Below are 26999 nucleotides of genomic sequence, written 5' to 3'. Positions count from 1 at the left end.
TTGTATGGATTGAAATTGCTTATTCTTGGCCAAGAACTTGTGTGCAACATCTTCCAGCTATAGCAGTGAGAAGACTTCAACATAATGTGTAATAGTTATCACAGCACACTTTTGATACAGAATTTTAGGAGGTTGACTGTTGATGGACAAATTTTCAGTCTCGGGAGAATGTGATTTCACTGAACTTCAGCTGAATTTTGTACCTCTTCATTAATGTATAATTCAGAGTGTTTATTCAAAATACCTTGTAGGATCTTTCAATAAGCCACTCTAAGCTTGGGGGGGGGGGAGAGAAAATAATTCTCTTTTCTCCCCCACCCCCATATGAAATTGATCCTGCTATTCTCAACATTTAAGGCACTAATAAGCAAGGGATGGATATTGAGTCTACTTTCCCCCAAATATATTGTAAATGTATTTGAGGGTAGGATGGCATTTAAAGACGCTGTAGTGCACTTACTGGTTGCAAAGATAACATTCTGCTGTTAGGTTTCCTTACTGAAGAAACTGGAACCCTTTGACAAAGGGAACAGTGCAAATGTTGTCTTAACACAGCTTATTCTGCTAGTTATTTGAAAATGTTTTATAATTGAGTTTTAAGATTTGATGAAGAACTTCAGCAGTAGCTCTCAAGACGGTATTTCCTTTAGCAGATGTTAGGCTAGTTAATATTTACCTTGAGGGTACATGTCCTTACCATATGGCTTAATCTTTGGTATGGGTCTCATATCCATATCTTCTTAGGAAAGTCAAATATCCTTGCATAAGGAACTCCTTGGTTATTTTGAGGTTTGGGGCCTTTGAACCTTTATCACACAAATTTATTTGCTTAAATATCCATGTTAAAGTGCCTTATAGCAAATTATCCATCTGGACTAAAAGAATTATCTTAGTCTGGTCATTGAATGTAACATCTGAATATGGAAGTAGATGAGAATTCAGACTGACAGTCCTACAATGTGCATGATAAGATTTGTTTGGCTCTTTTGTTTTCCCCATCTTTCGTGGGTGCTCTAAACTATGTACAAGCAGAACAATGATACAAGGCACAACTGGTGTGTAGTATCACACACCCCTCAGGCTAAAAGTTGGCTCCCTTCCAGTTGGAGGGGTTTTGGGTGTTGGGTATGCTGGTTCATCGCACCCAGATCCCACAAATCACAGAAGGAACTGCAGATCCCTGTCAGTTTAAATGGCAGACTGGGAAATTGGTAGGGTTGGCAGAGGTAGTAAAGTCCAAACCACAGACTCCCCCAGGATGCTTGCAGAAGCCAGCTTGAAAATTTGTATCCTTTGTTTATCTTTAGCACTAAATCAGTAGCAGTTGCGGGAAGCTGTTGAACACAACCATAGCATCTGTACATTACAGTAAGATAAGTGACTGGCTATCCAAGCAGCAGAAACAACTGTGAAAACAGTGGGGTGGGAGACTGTTCACCATCAACTTGAAACTTCGAAGAAACTGCTGATGTTTAAAGCTAGGGCAAGAGACTACATCTGTTAATTAGATAATTTACCTCTTTTGATACAGTGGTACCCCGCAAGACGAACGCCTCGCGAGACGAAAAACTCGCAAAACGAAAGGTTTTTTCGTTTTCGAGTTGTCTCGCAAGACGAATTTCCCTATGGGCTTGCTTCGCAAAACGAAGCTTGCCCCGGGGACAGCGGGTCTTCTCTTTTGAAGCAAGGGGCGGCGGGGAGATCGCTTCTCCCCACCGCTCCTTGCTTCAAAAGAGGTCCGGGGGCAGCTCTTCCCGCTGCCCCCGGACCTCTTTTGAAGCAAGCGGCTGCGGGGAGATCGCGTCTCTTCGCAGCCGCTTGCTTCAAAAGAGATCCCGGACCTCTTTTGAAGCAAGCGGCTGCGGGGAGATCGCGTCTCTCCGCAGCCGCTTGCTTCAAAAGAGATCCCGGACCTCTTTTGAAGCAAGCGGCTGCGGGGAGATCGCGTCTCTCCGCAGCCGCTTGCTTCAAAAGAGATCCCGGACCTCTTTTGAAGCAAGCGGCTGCGGGGAGATCGCTTCTCTCCGCAGCCGCTTGCTTCAAAAGAGATCCCGGACCTCTTTTGAAGCAAGCGGCTGCGGGGAGATCGCGTCTCTCCGCAGCCGCTTGCTTCAAAAGAGATCCCGGACCTCTTTTGAAGCAAGCGGCTGCGGGGAGATCGCGTCTCTCCGCAGCCGCTTGCTTCAAAAGAGATCCCGGACCTCTTTTGAAGCAAGCGGCTGCGGGGAGATCGCTTCTCTCCGCAGCCGCTTGCTTCAAAAGAGATCCCGGACCTCTTTTGAAGCAAGCGGCTGCGGGGAGATCGCGTCTCTCCGCAGCCGCTTGCTTCAAAAGAGATCCCGGACACCTGCCCCAGCCGCTGGGCTTCGTAGCGCTGCTGCGAAGCCGGGCGGGGGGGCGGGAACACCTGCCCCAGCCACCCCGCTTCGGAACGCTGCTCCGAAGCGGGGTGGGGGGGCGGGAACACCTGCCCCAGCCGCCGGGCTTCGTAGCGCTGCTGCGAAGCCGGGCGGGGGGGCGGGAACACCTGCCCCAGCCGCCGGGCTTCGTAGCGCTGCTGCGAAGCCCGCGCCCCCCAGCCTTCAGAAGAGGTCCGGAGACAGACTGTCCCCGGACCTGGTCTGAAGGCGGTTTCCCTAGGAACGCATTAATTGATTTTCAATGCATTCCTATGGGAAACCGTGCATCGCAAGACGAAAAAACCGCAAGACGAAGAGACTTGCGGAACGAATTAATTTCGTCTTGCGAGGCACCACTGTATTGCAATTGTTTTAAATACTGTAGTCACAGGGATTAGTTGAATGTCCAAGGACTTCCTTTTATAGGTGGTGTTGAATCCACCCATCTATTCTCAGCCTATTGGACAGTAAGTGTTGGCTAGTGCCTCTAGTATGTCAAAGAATCAAAATTTTATCTATCTCTAGGGCAGGCAGTTTGAAGCAGACCATGGCTGAAACTGTCAAAGTTATCCACCTGTTCAGGCAACTGATCTTATTTATATTGGTGTTCTAACCACTAGCTTTGAAAACCTGTTTGCAACAGGCAAAAACATCTTCACTTGAATTATTTTTTTAAGCTCAAGGTACTCTTTAATTATTTTTAGTGATTTTTAAATGTGAATGATGGAATTGTCTGTACATATTGTTTACTGTTCAATTTTTAAAGTTACATTGCATCAACATACAGACAATTGTGCTTCACAAATCAATTCTATAAATTTTAAATCATAAAGAAAATATGTGCAAAGTATCTGAGCAATGTTGAGATCGTTGCCAAGTGTTAACAAAAGCCTTAAGTTATGGTAATTGGCACAAGATAGATATTTCTAAAATAAATGAATGAATCTTCTCAGTGATTTTAATCCTGGCCATGGTCTTCATTTATCTCTGCTCTAACTCTCGGGCATCGGATCACATGCTAGCTACAGCAGTTCAAGCCAGTAGTCTTGATTCTTGTCCCTGTAATGGCCATTACTTGCATCACATCTGATGTTCTTTCCAGTTTCCCAGTTAAAGGGGAGCATTGATGTTAATGCACAGAAATTGAAAAGGGGTGGTGGGATGAATCCAGAGAAAAGCCTGTGGAACAGGTTTAGAGGAAACAGGCTTTCCTGCCCTGCTGAATGCAATAAGATGTGGGATGAGGAGGCTGAGGAGGAAGGAATGCCCCATAATAAGAGTGGAGGTATCTTTCTACTTTGGAGAAGGTGCCTCCTCTTGATTTTCAGGGATTTTCCTTCCTCCTCAAGACCTCCACCCACAATTCCTGAACCTTGGGAGAGACTGGTTTTTGGTGGGGGAACTGCAAGGAAATGAAATCAAAGCATTCCTGATATGCACATTTCTTCAATATCTCTCAGCATAGGGGATTTAGGCTGCAATCCTAGTCCTACTTAACTGGGAATAAGCCCTACTGGATTCAGTCAGACTTACTTTTGTGTAGACTTGGTTTCATAGTGCCATTAGGATCTTAAGGTTCCAGCTTTCTCTTCTCCGCACCCTCCTGCCAACCAGGCACAACTGGAACACACAGTTGCATGGTTAAGAAACACACAGATCCCTACATTACTTGCATTTTTCACCAAGCTAACATCTCTACTGCATACAAGCTATGATTACATGGTGTGACAAATTCTGTAACTTGAAAACTTGCATATTCTTTTTTTTAAAATGGAATACCTTTTCCTGGCATGTAGTATTATCTATCTTGTGGGAGCAGGCAAAATTACAGTTTTAGATTTAAAGAACCTGTTGTGTACACCTTCTGCATTGAAACTGCATAGTGAGCTGCCAAGATGGAGAGAAACCTGTTGCATTCTTCCCTGTGTGCTGCCACCTTTACATTCCTCTGCTATCATTTTTCTTTTATAGGTCTTCTAAAAGCCCTTTATTCTTGAAAAGTCAGTATTGGAGATGTGTATTAATGTCCTCTGAAGGAGACTGTGTTGCAGAAGCAATTAAACTGCCACATACTTGGAAAACAGATCATATAGAGTAGACTACACTTCCAAGTCTATGTACCTCATTGGTATATTTTGTGGATGTTAAAGAACTGTATGGGAACTGTGTAACATGGACTTTGAGCATTTGCAGACCAGGGTGTGTGTGTGTGTGTGTGTCTGTCATAATGTATTTTTTATTGAACTATTGACAGAAGTCTCTGCTTATAGATCTTTATCATAGGACATTGTATGTCAGAGATATCAACCCTTGGCCATTCATCATCCAGTATTCTTAACAGTTGCTTCTGCCCAACTCAAACTCTCTTAATCATCTGAGAAAAGAGGTACACTGAGTGGGAGAGAATATTTCTTCTCTTTGTGTGCTGTAGATCCTTTATTCTTTGTCTGCCATAAAGGAAACCTGCAACTTCCAAAGTTTGCATGATGTAATTTTAACCTGTCGCAAACCAGGGATTTTGATTCATAAGAGAGAGTGGCTTAATATAGCTGCATCTTCTCCAAGATTTTGAATGAAAATAGCACATCCAGTGGCCAATATATTTTTCACCCGAGGGCTGCATTGTTGGTTAGCCACCCGTCTTGAGGGCCACATGCCAGCCATGGTAATGCCCTGTGCATACTTAGTGTGCATGTGTGCACGCTCACCCAACATACAGGCACCGAGCACACTCTCAGACATGCTAGCGTGCGCACAGCCCTTTCCCCCATTTCCAAGGCAGAGCTCCATAGCACTGAGAGGGGGAGATAAAGTGCTTCAGCGATCAGTCTCTTAAATAGCAGGCAGAGTCCTTTATCTGACTACTTCTGCTCTCATAATAATATTTTATTATTCATACCCCGCCCATCTCTCTGGGTTTCCCTAGTCACTCATTACTCCAGGTCAAAGGAATTGGTGGGCAACTTCTGCAGTTTGCTGTGCTGGATCTGGACTACAGTTTAGTCACTTCTTTTATTCCTTGTATACTTGGCAGGATGCTTTTACATGTGTGTCCGCACATTTACCCTGACTCCAATTCTCCACCCAAACACTCCTGTACAGAGCAGGGTGGGAGAGGTAAGTACACATCTTGTTTAGGTTCAGGGCTAGATGAGCCTAATCCCAATCTAGCAATTACTAGTTTGCCGAGGTTCAGGTCTAGTCAAACAGGCAGTTTAACCATTTTGTGCTTTTCAGCTTACTACTCTATCCACAACTGCTCACAAGTCTCCAGTTTGTATTTTCTAAATCAGAATCTTCTAATTACTACCACTACTGCTACCAATGGTCTTTTCTAGGAGCCCTCAGTAGATATTGCACTTTGCCATGTAGATCTTGCTCACTTGAATTGTGTGTGATGGTTTATTGCTGGGATTGAATATACTGTTGGGTTGCATTCTGCTTTGATTCCAGTAAGGTTTCCAGCTTCAGCATGAGCTGTGCTACCATCTGTTGGTGTATTTCTGCTGAAATAGAAGTGGGTTGTCATATTTGTGCAGATGCACTGCATTCCTATTCCTCTTCTAAGGTGAACTCTGTGCATTTCCATCTTAGATTCATCAGTGTGCCATCTCTAGACTCCTCCTCTGTCTAGGATCTGTTTTGATAAAGTTTTCTTTTGTAGACAGACACACTCACTCCAATGCACACAGTCACCGCACAAAAGAGAACAAGACAAAGGGAAAAAAATGAGAGAGGAAGGACAAAAAGGAAGATAGGCAGCAGAGCCATCAGTTTTCTTGACTCAAGGAAGCTAACAATACTTTGTGAAAGAATTTGGGTTTTTGCGTCAGTTGAGCTCTATTTTTCTTCGCCTCTTGGTTTCAAAGGGTATTCCAGCTATTGTTCAACAGCTTGGCTATGAGTTGCCTTCTAGCACTGTAGAATCATTTCCATAGCATATCTTATAGATAACAGCAACTCTCTGTATCTTATAGTAGGTGAAGAAGACAGTGATGGAATTGGAACATAATACAAAAATGCTGAAAATACATGCAATATTTAAAAATAATATTGACCCAACCTTTCTCTAGAATTGTACCCCAGTTGGGAAATGCCACAGCAGGAGGTCTAGGTCATAATCAAGTTTTAGATCTCTTCAGAAATTACGTATCAGTCACTGAAAATTGGCTGGCGCAGTAGGCTGTAATATTTTTGCTTAATCAGCTACAGATCCAGGGATGACACATCACTCTTTCAATAGCAGCAGCATGAAGGATCTATCCTGTTTTTTCTGTGTGTTTTGTACCTCGGACCTGGCTCAGAGTATCTAGTTTGTATTTCAATGGATCTATGAAAAGAACATAACAATTCAGAGTTAAATGTTGTTCCCACTAACTGTTGGGCAGAATAGATATTAAATGCCTAAAAGAGGATCGTAACTGCTGGAACAAGTATTCTGTTGAAGGCAGTAGACTTCTGTGCCCCTCAAGCATTCTTTACTTACCACTACATCTTTAATTTTGGGATGAGGATTGTGTCCCTCTTTCCATCCATCTCTCCATCATTTGGATGAGACAGTTCTTCTGTTTCAGTGCAACTTGTTGAGCAATTGCCTCCTTAGCAGGTCTTTTGTAATACACCTTGTCTACCAATCCTTAAACATCAGGGCAGATAAGCTGTCAAGTACTGTATGCTTCCAGATGTGGTGGGAGGAACACAATGTCATGCTGTTAACAATGTTTTGTCAGCACAAGCTATCTGCTTGCATGATGGAACAATCTCCCCTTTCTTCCCCTTGTTCTCTGTTGTGGGAGGGGATCTCCCAACACACACACCTCAAGCCATCAAGGGGTGTGGGGCCCCCCCCTGTTGCGCTACAGGAGACTTTGTTCAGGCTTCCAGTAGTGGAACTGGTTAGTTTAATTTGGCCCTGTATTTCCAAAACTGGGTGGGTGTATTTTCTTTTGCTTTGGGCAAAACTCATTTTGCTGTGGATTTTGCTTGATGAAGCTTTGTCTTATTTCAGGTGATCTTTTTGTCTACAAAGGGCTTCTGAACCCATTTTCAGGATGATCAGTACAATGTCGTGACACTGGAGTTCTGGTAAGCTGCCTTTAGAAGCAAAGGGAACAGGCCAAAAGGCTTGCAGAAATACAGGGTTCCCTACATTATATTGAAGAATGAGCTACTGAAATTGGTTTTAATAATGGTCTGCTTGGCTGTAACATTTGACAGCATAATATTGTTGGCATCCGTCTGTCTCGAGAGACAATGGAGTGTGCCTCCAGGGATGAAGTCAAATGGCTGCGTATAATAAGTATATTACAAAAAGAACGAATGGACCATTGATGTCCTGATTGCAGTGAACTCTGCACTTTGGGTTGAAAGTAACTTTTGTGGATTGTTTCTTCTGAGACAGTGGCATTAATAGAAACGAGGCTGGCAAAGCTTGCTTTTCTATAAGACATGTGCCCTGTCCAACATGTCCCAAAAGATGACTTGCATTTTAGCTTCATTAACCTAGAAAATAATAATAAAATTTGCCTTTTGGGATTGATAAGTGAAATTAGTGTCCATTATATTGGGATGATTTGTAGTAGACAGGAGTGTTTGAATTCGTCTCCTGCTTCATATTCTGTGTAGTCTGCTATGGTCTTTTGTCCTCAGTGAAAGCATGCCTACCATCTTGTGTTTGAATGTTTTACGGGTGAAGGGGTAGAAATACAGCCTGGCTTACAGCAGATTCAGATGTGGCACATCCAAAATGTTTAAATAAGCATGCCTGTCCACTTCTACTAAAAATGCTTCTAGAAGTCTCAGTTTCTCAAAACCACCAAGTCTAATTTGTGGGTATTAGCATATGCTCTCGGGCAGAATGAGTCCTGTGCTTGTGAGAACAAGATCTCACAATAACTCTGTATATGGCTTATGTAAAATACAGTCCTTTAATGCAGATTGGATTGTATTTCTTGTAGGTTCTTAAGCATCAACATTAGTAATAGCTGTCCCGTGACCTTATCTGAAATTTAATTGGCACATTCTTCTTCTTGCAATGAGCAAAGATAATAAATCTTTTTTAAATCTCTGTTGCCTTACATACTTTGAGTATGGGGATCCTTTGCTAAATTTGCAGGACCTTCTTCAGACTTTGAAGCATTTGAGGAAGGAATGGTAGAAGGAGGAAAAGAACTTAAATGTCCTGATGCTATCTTCTGATATTAAGATATGTTGATGCTGTGTCATAGAGTGACAAAATTCAGTATTACGACATTGTCATATGAAGATGCTTGCAGTATATTTCAACAGCACAAAAGGGTTTTTTTGCTTTCAAAATATACTGCTGTGTTTCAAAGAAATCTGACCAGTAAATACTACTTTCTTATACTTTTACTTTCTTCATAGCTTATAAACTTATGAATTATGAAAAAATACTTAATTTGAATATTATCATCCAGTGTTAGAGGTTGGTAATCTAGTTTTTCATTCAGATACAAAAATTGTTCTGATATAAAAACTGTGATAATAAATTGAATCTGATATAAAATTGTTCCAAAACTCTTCAGCATGAAGAAGAAAAACATTTTAGATTCCTTTAGTAATAGTAGTGATGAATAAGCCCTGTGTTAAAATCTGCTCAAACACCATAATGTTCAGTGTTTCTAACTTTTCATTTAAATGTAGATTGAGACATAGTATTTATGGACAGTAGTCTAGAAAATTGGGCCTAGCAACTTTGACATAGGATACTTAGCACTTCGATGCAGTAATTTTGATGGTGGATATTGATTATTCAGAAGTCATGAAATGATCCCTCCTACCATTACCATCTTGTGTTTCAGTAGGGTAATTGTTACCTGTTTTTAAGATGTGCTAATAATTGTGTGATCTTCTAAAAATGTTGCTATATCTTTTTGCAGTGATGTGGCCTGCGTAGTACTTTTAGAAAGCTTGAACTGATTGATTATAGCAACTTGCTTCTCTACACATAAATGTGTTTGTACATGATCTTGGATTGGAGTACAGAGAAACTTCCTCCCTCTCATCTGTTAGATCTAGCACACCTGGTTGTTGCTTACGTAGCTAATACCGGAAAAGCATTTATTTTATAATCGGAATGTACATTCAGCTTCCATCTGGTTGAGCTTTCTCATCTTGCCCTTCCAGTTAAAAGGGTGGAGAAAAAAAAGCCATATACTGATCTCATTTAGTTCTAGATTCCTCCCCTTTTTAATAGTCTTTTTTTGTTCTTTGACTGGGTTTGGTTCAGTTTGCCCTGGAGATGCGAGACTTCCTCACAACAGCAGGAGTCACACATTTGGAGAATGCTGGAGCTGCGAGAGGGAAAGGCCCAGTGCAACAACAGAGAGAAGCAAAAAGGAAAAAGACAAGCAGACCGACAGCACTGAGGAAAGCAAGGGACAGAAAGTGCTTCAGAACTGCCAGCAGCAACAGAGGAACTTGACAAGAAGCCCCCCTCAGTGCGTGTGGCTGTGTGCTTAGGATTTCTGTCAATGCATTCCAGTAACCCCAAAGTGAGAAATTCCCCATCAGGAAATGCCCAGAGGTAAATATCATACACACACACACACACACACACACATTCTCCCTCTCTCTGTGTGTCTCTCTGGTGGCATTATTACATGAATCGCTATTTGCCTTCTGTACTTTAATTGGAACCCCCTGTCATGTGAGTTTCATCTGCTGAGTGCTATTCAAGTTTATTCTGCTACGGAGAATTCTCTTCATGTGCTGGTTCTATCTGCCTTTATATGATATTTCATAAGAAATTACAAGTTTTTGCAATCTCTTTTGAGGTTCTTGATTTTGTAGTCGCTTGTGTTTTCTTGTTTTTTGCCCCCATTGAGGATCTCTGGCTCAATCCTCTAATTTGACAAAACAGCCTTTGAGAGGGTGACAGTTTTGACCATTCCACTTGACAGCACACAGTGCTTCCACTTCCATTTTATGGGGAAGGTAAATATTGGCACATAGAGGAAGTGTTCCCATGTCACTTCTGTCTTGGTGTTCAGGGGGCAAGCATATTCTTTGTATAGATGGAACAAAAACATTCCCCCCCCCAAAAAAATAAGTAGAAGTGCAAAGAAACATCCTTAGAACACAAAATTGAATGGAAATTGTAGCTATTTTGCCTGAGGTAACCAGATCTCTTAATTATTATTATTATTATTATTATTATTATTATTATTATTAGTTTATCAGAGCATTAATACCCCAAACTTCATGCCACTTAGGATAACTTACAATATAGAAAAACCAGTTTCATGAAAATGGTTGAAAATAATTGCAAAAGAGGCAGAGTTAGCAGTTTAAAAAATCATAAAAAAGCATTATCTGCCTCATATTATAAAAGCCTTCTGGGGAAAAAACAGTTATTCAGTAACTGTGGGGAAAAGCTGTGTAGGAAGTGACCAACCATGGGCCAAATGAATATGGTAATCTGGTTGTTGACATGGAGCAAGTCCTCTCATATCTCATCCAGCTACACTTCTACCTTCGATGGGACACAGAGAAGGGTCTCTCCTTATGATCTTAGGAATGGTATGAGTGGAGGGGATCCTTGAAGTATTCTGGACCTAATCCGTTTCAAAAGAATTGTGCCCAGAAGCAAATTTGTACCCAGTGTGTATTATTGGATTGTGGAAGGGGTGGGTAGGTTCCTTCTCCTCTTTATTGCTGGGGGTTTTTTTTATTACATTGTATCTGAGAGCTGATTCATATCTTCTGCCACTCATGTACATCTTACAGCTCTTTCAAGTAATCTACGACTCAAAGAAATTGAGTGATCTTACAGACCAGCTTCCATTATCAGGGAGGTCTACCCCTGATCTGGTGTGTTCCTCTTCATGCAAGTTGGCTACATATACTTTGTGGCTGCTGACTATAATTATGGATCAGTTCTGAGATACAGCTCTTTTTATTCAACATATTTCCCCCACATCTAGTTCAGTGCTATTATACAATATACTTTTGCACTTGTTTTCAGAAAGATGCAATTTTTGCCTCTAACAGTTGAAAGTAACTAAGGCGAGCATTTTTAAAACTTACATTCCGCTGGCTGGTAAGGGATAGAAATTCAGAGTTGTGTATAAATTCAGTTGAACTTTCATGGAAAAACATCCCCCCCCCCCCGTCAGTTGAGCTGTGTTGTTTGAATCCAGATGGGTGGCATTGTGAACTTTATGGTGCCCTGCTTATTTGCTTTGTGCTGGTCTTAGTGTGAGGCATGTCTTTGTACATAGAAACCATTGTCTTTATTGACAGAAGTGACAGAGGTACATCCCCATGTGACTGACTGGTTCCTAGGATCTGGGTAGTTGCTGCCTTTCTCTGTTTGCTTAAGTAGTAATACCTCAAGCTGGATAATAAGGCATTTTTTTAGATAGCTGCTGGACAATGTGCATGCGGATGAATTTAACTTACTGGTGTTGGCCACACTCTGTAAAATGAGCTGAGCTGGTGGCTACTGCTGCGTAAATTGGCATTCTTATATCTTTTATTACAAATTACTCTTCTTCCCCACCTTTCTTTTCCAGTAGTCCCAAATCAAAGCAGGAGGTGATGGTCCGTCCCCCTACAGTGATGTCCCCATCTGGCAACCCCCAGCTGGACTCTAAATTCTCCAACCAGGGTAAACAGGGGGGCTCAACTGGCCAATCCCAGCCCTCTCCCTGCGACCCCAAGAGTGGGGGCCACACACCAAAAGTGCTCCCAGGACAAGGAGGAAGCATGGGGTTGAAGAACGGGGCTGGCAATGGTTCAAAAGGGAAAGGAAAGAGAGAGAGGAGCATTTCAGCGGACTCATTTGAACAAAGAGATGCTGGGACTCCCAGTGATGAATCTGAAATCAAAGGTATGTCTACATGTGAAGGGGCAGAAATATGAGTGGGTGCCAGCTTTTACTGAGAGCCTCTGTGATTTTTTTAAACTTGCTCTGAACCCTAGAAATTGTACCAGCCAAAATGAGTCAGTTTTGTATATTGGCATGAAGGAAGATTTTTGACAATTGGATTGGAAGACTTGGAAAAAGCAGCTTCCTGCCAAAGCACATGTTCTGAAACTTGTCACAGTGACCCCCTTTTAAACTAATAGTTCCTCAAGTGTAAAAAGAGGCAAACAATTTGTCTTTTCAAGAGTGTTTTGTTTGATATGCTTGATAAGAAGGCAGGTCCCACGAACCCCACAGCATACTGTGGTCAGTTTTGATACGTGCCTAGCGGTGGGCCTTTCTTCCACTGCAGGCAAAGGGCTAATTTTCTCAGGAAAAGGGTGTCTTTTCCATAGGTTTAAATGCAAGCACCACACTATCAAAAGTCCCAAGTGCCATTCGTAAATGACACGATCTGAGTGTATTCTGTGCTTGGGTATCTCTAGTGAATTATGTAATGTCGCATAAGCAGTAGCCAACAAATCTGAGCCTGTATTTCTGTAAGTGTTAAAAGAATGGGTTTTGCTTTGGTTCTCAAAAATGACACAATTTGTTGTTTGTGTGCAGGATATTTAAGTGGGTAGTTTTGTTTTTTCTTTGTGTTGACATGTTAATTTCATAGATATGTTAATCCACTGAGACCCTCTTGGGATAGAGAGGGTTAAAAACCTCAATAGAGGAACATTAGTTGTCTCAGAGAAGGCCTATAAGGAAAGAAATAGCTTGTGAAACAAAATTTGGAGTAGGACAGATGATAAATAGTCTGTGTTTCATAGGTTGGGTAGAACTAGGTTAATGCTGTGTATCCTTGCCCACTTCACAATACGATGGGAGTAGTAAGGGGAGCTTAGCCCCCAGAGAGGAATTTTTGCTCTAGAGTAGTGCTTGTTCCTGTATATCCCAGCTCAGTAAGGCTGGTCTCTGAGCAGTCAGATATTTTCACAGCTTATAATTGTTGACCATCATTTCCACCCACTTGAAATATAGCTTTGATTGGGGTAGGGAAAGTCTTTCTGTTGTCACTGTATGGTGTCTTAGACTACAGGAATGCAGCTCCAATCTGTCAGTCTCAGAAGTCCTGTTCTGCTTGGAATATCATAGGCACTGTTCATGTTACGAGTGTTGTTGCACTTGTGGAAGTGCTGTTTATGTAAATCACATGTGCTTGGGACTGTCTTCAGTGGCTAACATAATTCGTGTGATAGTGGCCAGTGCTCTCCACATAAGGCCAAATGTGTCAAGCTTTGCTTGAATTCTACTCAGTCCTGAGGCTGCTGGGCTCAAGAGATTCACAGGGGCCACTAGCTGTATTCAAGTGAGCTGAAGCATGCAATTATATCTGGCGCCCCCCCCCCCCCCAATTCCTCCTCTTCTCTTTTATTTTACTTTTTGCTTTCCCTTTTGTTATTTGATTGCAAGCCTACAGGTGAGATTATGTTGTGTATTTAATTTTTGCGCAGCACCTTCGAGTTTGGGGCGCTTTGATCCTTACGGGTTCATAGCTGAAGATTAGGGCATTTTTTGTCCCATCTGCACTTTTTTCAACACGTGACTTGTTTCTCATTTTACTTTGCTTATGATGTTTTGCAAAAAAAAAAAATGTTTTGTATCGCCATATGTGGATCTTGAAACTTTATTACTTGATTACTGTGTGGTGTGGACTTCTTAAAGTTTCGGAAACCATTTGTATCTCACTTAGCCTCTGAACCAACCCCCATGTCTCATGTGTTGGGTAAGAGCAATTTAAATGTGAAAATATTACACTAAATATGCTGAGAAAATCAATACAGCCAGAATGCTCTGGCTTATGCATATGTTGCTTACACATCAGGTTTGTACTGATTTTGAATAGACTCTAGGATTTGACTCTAGTGTATTTCTTGGGAAAGGCAATGAAGTGGTGTAAAGCTTCTAAGAACAATCTCCTGTGTGCTGTTGTCATTGCTGGTGTGTCAAGGTGGGAGCAATTGTCCTAGGTTAGCCTTACCTTGGTAGAATTTATAGTATGTCTTAAACTAAAATATCTAAACAACTATGGGCAGGCCATCTCAGTTTGAGGCAAACTGTGGGAAAGTGTTTTATCTAGCCGAACAATGTGGAAGGTTCAGTAGCTTTGCCGGTGGAGGATTCCACACACACTCCTGATTTGAAACCAGTCAGATTTTTTTACAACAGCTGTGACTGATCCGTGCTCTGCCCCCAAGACCCCAATGACTTTTGGCATCAATGGTGACCGGGGGGGGGGGGGAGGAACCATGCACAATATTTTGGTGGGTGAAGCAGGGTACCCTGATGAGGATGGAGAATCACTCCTTTCCTGCTTTTTTTGGGGGGGGGGGTTTCTTCATGGATCAGCTGAGGAGGGGTGAAACCACGTCCTTTGTGTGCGCACACATACGGAAGTTTTCATTAAAAGTGTATAGGTTTGCTATACCTGCTGCTGGCATGCAGACCCTGGAGGATTGGCCAAAGATGAATGTGGCCCTCAGGCCAAAATACTCTTAAGAGTTTTCCTTGTGGATGTTTGGAAATTGACAAATGTACAAGAGTATACTATGAATGACTGGATTTTAAATCACACAAAGTGCAATAGTAGAAGTTGTGGTGGAAATGGGAGAAAAAGCCTGAAGTTGTAAATGTCAGCTATCAATATTAGGATGGGCATTCATAAGAAATAATTGTCTTATATAAATGCCAGAACAAATGAATCTTATGGTGGGTGATTGTACTGTATCTAAAATGAAAGTGCTACTAAGTGAGCTACTGAAAGATGGGAATGGAATTTTGCTATCTTTCTTGAGACTGAGACCTCTCCACTACTTCCGTTTCAGATCTTGGCTCTGCTGACCATGCAAAATCGCAAGAGTCCCAGCATACTGCACACTCCTTGGCTCCTTCAAATGCCTCAGCCCCAAGATCTTCCACACCTTCCCATGGTCAGGCAGCCCCTTCAGAGCCAGGTAGTATGCAGAAGACTCCATCCAAAGTGGTCTATGTCTTTTCAACAGAGATGGCTAATAAGTAAGTGACACTTTAGTTTACATTGAATGTAGTAGCCACAGCCTCTGGTTTAGTTCTGTTTGCTGCTTATTCACGATGACAAGTTATATCCATTCATAGCTTCCACTTGCAACCATATCTGCTTAAATAGGTACCTGTATCTCCATCACATCACACGAGGAAGGGCATGAATGTATGTTCTGCTTTGAAAGAGAATCCTTCTAGGAAAATGAAAAACTGTGTTTTGCCTTGTGGACAATTTGGCACTTAATTGTGCATTTGTAAAGCACCCTGAGGACTTCAGATAGAGGGTGGTATAGAAACCAATTAAATCATAAAATAACATCTTCGTTAGATGTTGCTCTCTTCAGTAGAGGTATATTACGTTTACAGAAAGAGGGCCTACTGAATGGTAACCGATGGACTTTGGAATGCCATTTTTAATGGGGTGTGCCTGGCACCAGCAAGCTTTTTGCACCAGGGGAAGACCTTCTCATTTGCCAATGTTTTATAGATTTTAGATTATTTTCTTTTTAATTGTACTCTATCCTGATGTTAGTTCTTAAGATTTTATATTGTTTTGTATCTTGTTTGATTGTGCGAATTTCACTTAGTTTTGTACACTGTGCTGGAATCTTTCTATGAAGAGCGATTAAGAAAAAAGACAGCTAGTATGTTATCAATTACATAAAGGGGTGCAGACTTTTGTTGACAGGGACTGACATGCCCTGTGATGCTTCAGCTACTTGTGTTTGTCTTCAGGGCTGCAGAAGCTGTGCTGAAAGGACAAGTGGAAACCATTGTATCTTTTCACATTCAGAACATCTCTAACAAGGTGGAACGAAACACTGCACCTTTGGTAAGTAACTTCACAGATGGAGAAGACAGTGTGGGCAGGAGGGGTGAGGCTGCCAGTGGTTTGACAGAGTGGTTAAAGCATGATTGGCGAAAGGTGAACTCAGAGCTTGGCCTTCCTTATTGCCCTAGAACTAGGCTTCATTTGAGCCATGTGAAATTACTAACTTGTCTTCCTTTTTCTTCAGAACACTCAGATTCCACCACTTCGAAATGATACAAAGCCCCAAGCTCCATCGCAGCTGCCTGCTTCTCAAGAGCAGACTCCTCCCCAGAATGCCAAAATGCAGCAGACTCCACCCATTCCAGTGCCGGCACCAGCACCCAAACCTACTGGCCCTCCATGTCCTATTGAGCAGGACAATCCTGGATTAGAAAGTAAAGTGATGTCAGCAGGAAGTCCTGCAAACTCCACCCCTCTACAAACTGAAGGATTTGGGCAAACTTCAACCCCCAGTAATAGAGCCGTTAGTCCAGTTTCCCAAGGAAGTAACAGTTCCACTGCGGACCCTAAAGGTCCCAACCAGCAGGTATCTGGTGGGGACCCACCAAATATGGGTGAAAATCCAGATGGACTGTCCCAGGAGCAGCTGGAGCATAGAGAACGTTCCCTGCAGACTCTGCGAGATATTCAGCGTATGCTTTTCCCAGATGAGAAGGAGTTCACTGGAGGCCAAGCTGGGCCTCCCCCGCCCAATTCTGGAGTGCTGGATGGTCCCCAAAAGAAGCCTGAAGGGCCAATACAGGCCTTGATGGCTCAATCCCAAAGTTTAGGTAAAGGGCCAGGACCCCGGACAGAAGGAGGGGCTCCCTTTGGCCCTCCAGGGCACCGAGACATGCCCTTCTCACCAGATGAAGTTGGGCCACCATCCTTAAACTCTCAGTCTGGTCCTATAGGACCAGAGCACCTGGATCATATGACCCCCGAGCAGGTGGCCTGGCTGAAGTTGCAACAGGAGTTCTACGAAGAAAAGAGGAGGAAGCAGGAGCAGGTTGTACAGCAGTGTTCTTTACAAGACATGATGGTTCACCAGCATGGGCCTCGAGGATTGGTCAGAGGCCCCCCACCTCCATACCAGATGACCCCAGGTGAGGGCTGGGGTCCTGGGGGCCCAGAGCCCTTTCCTGAAAGTATGACTATGTCCCATTCACTGCCCCCAAGGGGCATGGCCCCCCATCCCAATGTGCCTGGTGGTCAGATGCGGCTGCCTGGGTTTGCTGGAATGATAAACCCTGACATAGAGGGTCCCAATGTCCCAAACGCCAGTTCTAGACCCGGGCTTTCAGGTGTCCCTTGGCCGGAAGATGTGCCAAAAATGCCAGATGGTCGAAACTTCCCTCCTGGGCAAGGTGTGTTCAGTGGGCCTGGGCGAGGGGAGAGGTTCCCCAATCCTCAGGGCCTGCCTGAGGAGATCTTTCAACAGCAGCTGGCAGAAAAGCAGCTAGGACTTCCCCCTGGCATGAGCATTGAAGGCATCAGGCCTGGCATGGAAATGAACCGGATGATTCCCTCTCAAAGACACATGGAGCCCGGCAATAACCCCATTTTCCCACGTATGCCGGTTGAAGGGTCTATGAGCCCCTCCAGGGGAGACTTCCCCAAAGGGATGCCACCTCAGATGGCAGCTGGTAGGGACTTGGAATTTGGGATGGGCCCTGGTAGCATGAAGGGGGATGTGAATCTGAATGTCAACATGAGTTCCAATCCACCAATGATACCTCAGAAGATGAGGGAAGCTGGAGTGGGCCCGGAGGAAATGATGAAAATGCGCCCAGGTGTCTCGGAGATACTCCCCTCGCAGCAGAAAATGGTGCCCATGCCATTTGGTGAGCATCCCCAGCAGGACTATGGAATGGGCCCGAGACCTTTCCATCCTATGTCTCAGGGCCCAGGTGTTGGTCTCCGGAATCACAGAGAACAAATGGGGCCCGACCAAAGGACTAACAACCGGCTTAGCCACATGCCACCACTACCTCTGAATCCCTCCAGCAACCCAAACAGCCTCAACACAGCTCCTCCTGTTCAACGCAACCTCGGACGCAAGCCCTTGGATGTTTCCGTTGGTGCCAGCCAGGTTCATTCTCCAGGCATAAATCCACTGAAGTCCCCCACCATGCGCCAGGTCCAGTCTCCCATGCTGGGTTCGCCCTCCGGGAACCTCAAGTCCCCCCAGACTCCATCCCAGCTGGCAGGGATACTCGCAGGGCCGACTGCAGCAGCTGCTGCTTCAATCAAATCTCCTCCTGTTATGGGCTCTGCTGCCGCTTCTCCTGTCCATCTCAAGTCTCCGTCCCTCCCTGCACCTTCTCCTGGATGGACTTCATCTCCAAAGCCCCCACTGCAGAGTCCTGGAATACCCCCCAACCACAAAGCGTCTCTTGCCATGTCTTCACCAGCCATGATGGGAAATGTTGAATCAGGTCAGTTGTGCTCGCTTTCTCTACCATCCTTTTTCTTCACTATCTTTATAGTCAGTAAGGTGCTACCTTTCCTTTAAACAAACTCTGCTCAGATTCCTTTTATTGACAACCTGATGCACCAGACTTGGCAGGCTAGCTTGTTACCTTTCCGCTCCTAAACTGCTTTGTGTTGGGCACAAGACTGTAAAGGGTTGGGCACAACCCTGTAAAGATATTGTCATAGTACTAGTTGATGTATGGACATAATTGAACTGTGAAGAGATGGATGCACAAACTGATTACTCTCACTAGCTTAGAAACATAGTCTTTTGTATACAGGCTAGGTTGAAACAGGGTAGACTTGGAGCGATTACTAGTGTATCATGTGTTGGGTAAATTGAGTTCTATCAGCAGAACACTCTGCTAGAGGCAGTTCCTTCTGTAGCTACTAGGGAGTTGAGGGACCTTCTGGAACACTATGGGAAGTGTTGTTGGAGGCCTCAGGGCGGGGGGACTTCAAAAATTGTTCTCCTTTCCTCCAGCAGGAACCTCTGCTGGATCTGAGATGTTTCTCAGAAGGGCATGCATGTCTGGATCCAACCTCATATGCCAAAGTGGAATAGATGTGAGAAGGGGGGCGGGGGAGTAAACTCCTTTGCCTTGTTCTGAAGCAAATTTGTTGCGGATTTGAGAGTTCCTCCCATGGAAACTTAGAACCAGCTCTCTTGCATATCACAAGCTGGTTCCTGTAGTATTTTTGTACTGTAAGGATTATTTCATATAAATTCCTGAAACCATGACATTTTGTGAAGAGTTGTCCTCACTGAACAATTCAGATGGTAAACAGCATTTGGTAAACTTTGTGTCTTGCTTGGCTTCACAGATCCCTCCTGGGAGGAAGTTGGTTTAACATTAGATCACAGATTTGGCTGTGAATGGTTTTTAGGCAGATGCCAGCTGATTTCTACAATGGTTTTTGCCTTTGCACAAAATATAAGCCCCTTTCTTGGTTCACATGGTCCTGTTTGCTCTACAGAATTGCAAGTCTCATTGAATCTTTCAGATTTATAGCTTAAAGTCAACTGGCTGTTCTCATCCTGCAAGGTTTTAATAAAGGAAGTCCCCAGGTGTGCAATGTTTGCATGCAGTTGTTTGATGGAGCCAGCCTTAGGAGCTCTTCAGTTTGTGAAATCACATTATTCCAGGAATTAGGAAGGCAACCAAGACAACACTTTGACTGCATTGCCCTCTACTGTTTCAGAGTAATCACTGCAATGGCATGCTTTCCTTCACCCCTCTTTTTGGAGTTCTCCTGTAGCTCTGAGGCCCAGCTCTCCAATGGGTTTTATTGTGATAAAACATTTTTAGGTTTATTAGGACCTACATACACTTTATTCTAGACAAAGAGTACACATTATCTAAGTTACATTTTGATAAAACTCAGTAAGAGTTAGAAATAACTCTGAAACTATAGAATAGCATTTGAGACCGCATTGAAAAACACTAGATTTGGAACAAGCTACTCTCCGTCTCCCCTCTCTCATCTTGATGCTTTGGTTGATGGTAGCTGGATTTGCAGCCAATGCATAGTCACTGCCATTTCTTCTGTCTGCAGACAAATCCAGACACTCCTGATTTCATTCCATCACAATTGGAATGAAATCTTGCTTAAGAGACTTGGGTTGACAGTGGAAAACATTGAACTTGTCTGACATGTGTTAAAAATATGCAGTGATAGCTCATGGTGCATTGTTGAATAAGAAATGGAACTTTTAGTAAGCTGGTTAGTGCTCTTATGTGAAACAGCACATTTAATAATAGCGTTTAAACTTCTGAACTCTCCCAAGCTGTTCAGCTTTGCTTCATATATGCATCACAGGGTAACTGTTCTATTTGTTGGGATTCCAACCATTAGGTAGCTGGAGGGTGTACATTTTTGCACAGGCAAGTTTGTTCTCTCTACTATTTGTTGTATTTATGAAACTGAGCCCCCCCTTTTTTTAAAGGCACTTGCTCTCTTCCTGGTCTCTCTGTGAGCCAGGTCCTCCCTCCTTTGTCTCAGCAGCAGGCATTGCTGAATGGCATGAAGCATGCATGGATGTTTGGAGCTACTATGGCTGGCAGGGATGTCAAGGGGCATTATCCAGTTAGTGCCTGTCATTCTAGTCTTGAGAGATTCTGGTGTTCTGCACACAAAAAAACAGGCATAGTAGTTGCATTTCCTGGGCGTAAAATAGTTTTTCTAGCAGTTGTGATGATAATGAGCTGTCCAGATTGCTGAGAAACTGGGATTTAGCAGGGAAAGTAGCATTTTGTTGAGATTCTGACACCTGGGCTCTCAAAAAGCAAATGGCTTGAAGGATCCAGTATGAAAATAACCTCTCCTCTTCCCTTTCCTGCAGTTATTTTATTAGTTCTTCCTCTTGGTTGATTTGTCTGAATACCCTGATTCATATAATTATTTTGTAACAAGGTCTGAAATTCAGTTTATGGTAATACAGTGTGTCTTTCGTGCATAACTGCAGATTATAGTACCATCCTTGTAGGTACTTATGGAACTAGTGTTACCAGGAGAAAGTAGATCTAGTCCCTGATGTACACACACTCAAGCTTCATTTATGCAGAAAGAACATTGATGGACTGGGCTGTGTAGTTGCTATTGCTGTTATGGCTTGCTATTGTCCCAGAGATTTATTTATTTAAAATTTTATATCCTACGCTTTTAGTGCCTACCACACGGGACAGCTCACAACAACTTCATTGCAATACAGTTGTCTTAGTGGATTCAAGAGGGGACCAGAGTCCACTCCTTCTAGGGATGTGTGCTTTTCTCTGAGCATTTGGTATATTGGCAGAGAAGCCAGTGGGGGTGAGCTTGTGGGATTATGATTGATGCCTCTTAAGTCAGAACCCTCTTCGTCCAATGTAAGAGTGTCACAGCATCTTGAAGGCTTGGTTGTCCTCAGATACCTGGACTTTGTGGTACACAAGTGTTGTCCTTGTGTGTGGCTGAAAATGAACTTCCTGTTGCGTATAGTGTAGGGTAACGTGTGTGTCATCGAGAATGAAGCACTAAATAAACTGCAGACAGCCTGATTATGGAGCAGTTGCCTTGTGGTATATTGATGTACTGTGGTATGCATGAGAGAGGGGTGAGGGAGCGAAGGAGGGGCAGAGTTCCCTTTTTCAGGGCTGGGGGGAAAGCGCTCTGCCTGAGGACAGCTGCTGCCAATCAGAGTAGACAGTAATACAGGGCCAGATTAACCAGTGATCTTATTTGATATAAATAAGTTTCATATGGTCAAATTGGCATTTAACCCAGACCCAACAGGAAGCTGTTGAGTGAAACTTCCAAAGTATTCTAGGCAAGGTAACTAGTTGTTAAAGGCTAACTTGTATTTATTTATTTAGGTGGTGCACCCCCTTCAACGGTTAGCCAGGCTGCTCCTGTGACTCTTCCTGGAAATCTTCCTTCTAGCAGTCCATACACAATGCCCCCAGAGCCTACTCTGTCTCAAAATCCTCTCTCCATCATGATGTCCCGGATGTCCAAGTTTGCAATGCCCAGTTCTACTCCACTCTACCATGATGCTATCAAGACTGTAGCTTCCTCAGATGATGACTCTCCTCCAGCACGTTCCCCAAACCTGCCACCTATGAACAATCTTTCGGGTAAGAAACAATTCTGTATAGGTGTGCTGTGGCTGGTAGCATGTGGTTTGGAGAATATCATAGGGAGAAGCTAATGAAATTGCAACTTGCATGTGGCAAAACAGTGACACACTGAAATAGTCTCACTGAAATAGAGTTTTCAGGAACTACTCACCCAGGATGGACAGCTTAAGATGGGGGCAGCAAACAGCCTGTGCAACTTAACCCAAGTGTTTGGCAGGAGGCTGCTAATGTAGGCAGTTACATAAATCATACCCTTCTCTTTTTTTCACAGTTTTAACTTTCCAGCAGTAGTTATCCACATTGAAAATGGAGCATTGTGACTTGCAAGTATAGCGCAAACTATTACACCAAGTGTAATTTGTGAAAAAAGACTAGGGATTATGTCTCTGTGTGTCTCAAGTGATCACGTTTTATCATAGCTTACATGAGAGCCATTTATCAGTCTAAGAATCATTCTGATATTGATGTAGTGTGTTCTGTGACTTGCTTGTGGCTGTTTCAGTTGGATCTTTCTTAGAACCCAGAAACAAGTTCTACCCAAGGAAGTGAGAAATTATGTCAGAGTTTGTTTGACTCCAATTGGATTAAGAGGAGTTTTAAAAGCTGTCGAGTTTATGTCAAGCTGACTTAGAAGAATGACAACTTCTCTTCTTCACAGAAAGGTGTTGAGGCTCAGATTAAGTGCGTCCAGGTTCTTGATTCAGGTTGGTTAGCCTTTAGGTGGTAGTACTTTTATTTTGAAAAGGCACACCTTTGCTCTTTTAACCAACCTGATGAAAATAGTGAGATAAATCAGTTCAAGTGACTAGAATCTTACAACAGTAAAATGTAGTGAGATGGTTGTGGAAGATTTGGAGCTTAGCTGTGCCAAGCAACTCCAGAATGACACACTCTGCCTCTGTTCTGGACCCCCCTTTTTTGTAGGCAATGTTATTCCTGGAGACCTTTCCTATAACTGCCTTCTCCTTTAGTGGCTTCTTGCAGAAGGATCTGGAGTAAACTTGCATCGTTTTCCCTTCTAGAGAAGGGTTAAATTCCATTGTTCTGCTGTTGTATCAGTCACTTATGGAATACCTCAAGGAAAAGACCAAATTGTTACCCCCATTCTTTTTAAGCTTGCGTAATACTTCTGATTCACCCTGGTGAAAATGGTGGATGTTTTCTAGGGCATACTTGGGGCTTCCCTTGTCCTCTGTGAACCCTTGATCATGCCTTATTACAGTGTGATCGGGTTGCCTTGGCAGAGAAGTCAACAATGGAAAGGGTTCCCTCATTTCAGCAATTGTTTGTTACCTTCATCAGCATGAAACCTCCCCTTTGACATTTGTCTTTGTATTGAGAGATTCCAGTATGTGCAACGGTCTCTGATCGAAAATATGTCAGCATCTGGGACAACCTCTTTGTGTTGGTGTGCTTTCGACGTGGTCTTTATTTTATGCGAGGCTGTAGTATAGCAATGAGATAGTTAGCTATCCATAGATTACTCATTTCCACATTAGAAGTCACGTATGCAGTACTTGCCATTCCTGAAAGCTTTTTGTATTATCACCTACTTGCTCTAATCTTAACCTTTTCCCCCTCCCATTCTCTCTAGGAATGGGCATTAACCCCCAGAATCCTCGCAGTTCAGGTCCCAACCAGGTGGGCCCGATGCCAACTCTTAGCCCAATGGGAATGACGCAGCCTCTAACTCACAGTAACCAGATGCCCTCTCCAAATGCTATGGGACCCAGTATACCTCCTCATGGGGTCCCTGGCCTGATGTCACACAATCCAATGATGGGTCATGGTTCCCAGGATCCACCAATGGTACCTCAAGGACGCCTGGGCTTCCCACAGGGGTTTCCTCCAGTACAGTCCCCTCCCCAGCAGGTGCCATTTCCACATAATGGACCGAGTGGAGGACAAGGCAACTTCCCAGCTGGAATGAGCTTCCACGGTGAGGGACCTCTGGGACGTCCCACCAGCATGCCCCAAAGTTCAACGGATCCCGCACTTTGCAAGTCTGGAGGTCCCGGAGGACCCGATTCTTTCACTGTCCTAGGAAACAACATGCCTTCAGTTTTTACCGACCCGGAGCTGCAGGAAGTGATTCGCCCTGGAGCTACTGGAATACCAGAATTCGACCTGTCCAGGATTATTCCATCAGAGAAGCCTAGCCAGACACTACAGTATTTCCCTCGTGGGGAAGTACCGGGCCGCAAGCAGCCACAGGGTGTTGGGCCTGGGTTTTCTCACATGCAGGGAATGATGGCAGAACAGAATCCGAGAATGGGGCTGGCATTAGCTGGCATGGGGGGGCCGGTGGGCGCACCTGATATTTCTCTTGGAGGAGCATCATCCATGCCAGGTCACAACCCAATGAGACCTCCTGCCTTCCTGCAACAAGGCATGATGGGACCTCACCATCGGATGATGTCACCAGCACAACCAACCATGCCTGGCCAGCCCACTCTAATGAGCAACCCAGTAGGCATGATTCCAGGCAAGGACCGCGCTCCTACTGGGCTCTACAGCCATCCGGGACCTGTGGGTTCACCTGGTATGATGATGTCAATGCAGGGCATGATAGGACCCCAACAGAACATCATGATTCCTCCACAGATGAGACCCCGGGGAATGGCTGCTGATGTAGGAATGGGAGGATTTAGCCAAGGCCCTGGAAATCCAGGGAACATGATGTTTTAAGCTGCTACATAAGACTGGATGGTTCGATCCTTGTTGAGATGAGATTCCAGGTCCTGAGGGCTGCCTGAGAGCTCCAGGAGCACAGTTTGGCCATGCAATAGGTAAAAAAACAGACCAGAGGATGCTTTGGGAAATCTCGAATGTATGGAATTACCTGAAAACAAATGAATTCATTTTAACAGGTTGTTTTTTTAAAATTTATTTTTTAAAAATTATTTTTGTGTACTTGGATATCCTGTGATGGCACCTGCTTTGAGAATCTGTAGCTGTATTTTGAGAATTGCCATTTGTCACAAGTTGCACCATTCTCTCTGTATGTTTACGTCCTTTGGACTGGCTTCTCCCAGGACTCTTGGTTATTTTGGGGGGGTTATTTTTGTGTACTGTACTATATTGTAAAAGGGATTTTAGCAGAGACTTTAGTCTTTGGGGTGAGAGGCTGTTTACTTTTAGGTGGAAAATCCATCTTCAGAACTTTGGACTATTTTCCTTCAACTCCAATGTATAGAAAAACCAAACTACGACCTCAGAGCAGAGTATTAATGAAAAGCACAAAAGGAACTTAAGTTCAGTGAGGGGGAATCTTAAAAAAAAATAAGTTAAGGACATATTTTTCAAATTATGGAGTGCTGTCAAGCACCTTTGTCTCTCCCTCCCACTCTTAAAAAAAAAAGGCATCTTGCCCCCCCTCCCTTTACTGTCTCCTCCTCTGGCAGCTGCAATACATTGTATTATTTTTGGGGAGTATATGTAGGAGAGCCCCTTCTCATTCTGAGAGTGTTGCTACTTTCAGGAGGAGGCTGGACTTTGACACTGTTACATTCTACAGTAGTCTTACTGTTCGTTCTCCTTTTCTTAGGAACCCCCCCCCCCCCGGTGACTTTATTAATGTGGGAGTGGAACAGACACTAAAAGTTAACCTGACCTTTTTTGTGGCTATCTTCTTTTTTTTTTTTTGTTCCCCAGCGTAAAACGTTCTCTGTGTAACCTCCATTAAATTTGGTACAAAACCACTTGCCAGGGCTGTGGTGTCAGAAAAATAAAATATATTGTTTCTTACAAAAGCTATTTCTTTCCTCCTTTGCTACAATCTAGCTTGCTTCTAAATATGCCTGTTTGTATCAGGTTTAAAGTGCTTGCGTATATGAGTTTCAGATCGCATCCTTCTGATAAGGTTTTTATGTTGCACACGGGGTAGGCTGCTTCTTAAACCCCTTTCACCCTCTCTCGGTGTAGAAGGGCATGGCTGTGCTACCAGTCTCACCTTTGTCGTGGGGGCAGGTTAGCCTTAACATGGGCGCACAGGTGAAGATCCCCTAGCAGTGAGCAGCTGCTCAGGAACAGAGATATCCACTCTAGTCAGGCAACCAGAAAATGAATTAAGTTGTAAAATGTTTACCTTCAGTAATCCAAAATAAGTTTCAGATGAAGATCTCCAACTCCAAAGCCTGAGTACTGATCAAGCTGTAGGTAGTAACTCCCATTTCCTCGGAATCAGTTGTAATACAATCATAGTATCAACTGAATATTTGAACAGCCATGAGTTTGGTATCTGTTTACTACATTCATTAGGAAAGGGCCAGTGAGCTAGCACCTTTGTATATAAAAACCTTGAGACTTCTTACCTCTGTTTCAACAACTAACCTCACCTACCCCAGTATGCCTTTGGAAGATCCATATTTGTGATGTGTCAAGTTTTCTCCAGCTACACAAAGCAGGTTCTTCCAGGATGCATTTCCCTTTTACTAGAGGGAGCAAACTATTAATAACCCTATGTTTCAGGTACAGAGGTTGCTGTAGCATTTGCACTGATTCGGGTCGTCAATTTGTATTCCCTATAACCCACAGGGCACAACACCAATCTGATTCAACATGCTTCTGTTACAATAAGTAACAGCCATTTTGAATACCCAGTGACTATCCACCTGTCTTGTCTTTGGGTTAGTTATATTAACATTGCTGCCTGCTTTTAGCATTCAGTCTGACAAAGTGCTTGTATCCAATTACATCTTTCCAGGCTTCTATCGGCCCGCTTCCATGTTTTTGCATTTTAG

General features: G+C 43.5%; 1 protein-coding gene across 6 annotated transcripts in view; it reads left to right on the top strand.

Annotated features, from left to right (window-relative positions):
- The window catches only part of BCL9 (BCL9 transcription coactivator), a 96456-nt gene extending 70447 nt beyond the window's left edge, over positions 1–26009 (top strand). For 4 of the 6 annotated variants that reach the window (XM_081907853.1, XM_081907854.1, XM_081907852.1 and 1 more), the window contains exons 3-10: positions 7408–7484; positions 9649–9945; positions 11936–12252; positions 15159–15348; positions 16090–16186; positions 16371–18603; positions 21994–22254; positions 23852–26009. In XM_081907853.1, the coding sequence (XP_081763979.1) occupies positions 9893–9945; positions 11936–12252; positions 15159–15348; positions 16090–16186; positions 16371–18603; positions 21994–22254; positions 23852–24945 (4245 nt within the window). In that variant the 5' untranslated portion in view covers positions 7408–7484; positions 9649–9892 and the 3' untranslated portion in view covers positions 24946–26009. Of the gene's footprint in view, positions 1–3042; positions 3083–5433; positions 5517–7407; positions 7485–9648; positions 9946–11935; positions 12253–15158; positions 15349–16089; positions 16187–16370; positions 18604–21993; positions 22255–23851 lie in introns of all 6 variants that reach the window. The other 2 variants (XM_081907855.1, XM_081907856.1) reach the window with 2 other exon arrangements.
- Positions 26010–26999: the final 990 nt, after the last annotated feature.

This window comes from Podarcis melisellensis (genome assembly GCF_964234715.1).
Source record: "Podarcis melisellensis genome assembly, chromosome: 4".
NCBI lineage: Eukaryota > Metazoa > Chordata > Lepidosauria > Squamata > Lacertidae > Podarcis > Podarcis melisellensis.
Note: the sequence above shows the minus strand (reverse complement) of the source record. Positions and strands in the feature narration are given on the sequence as shown.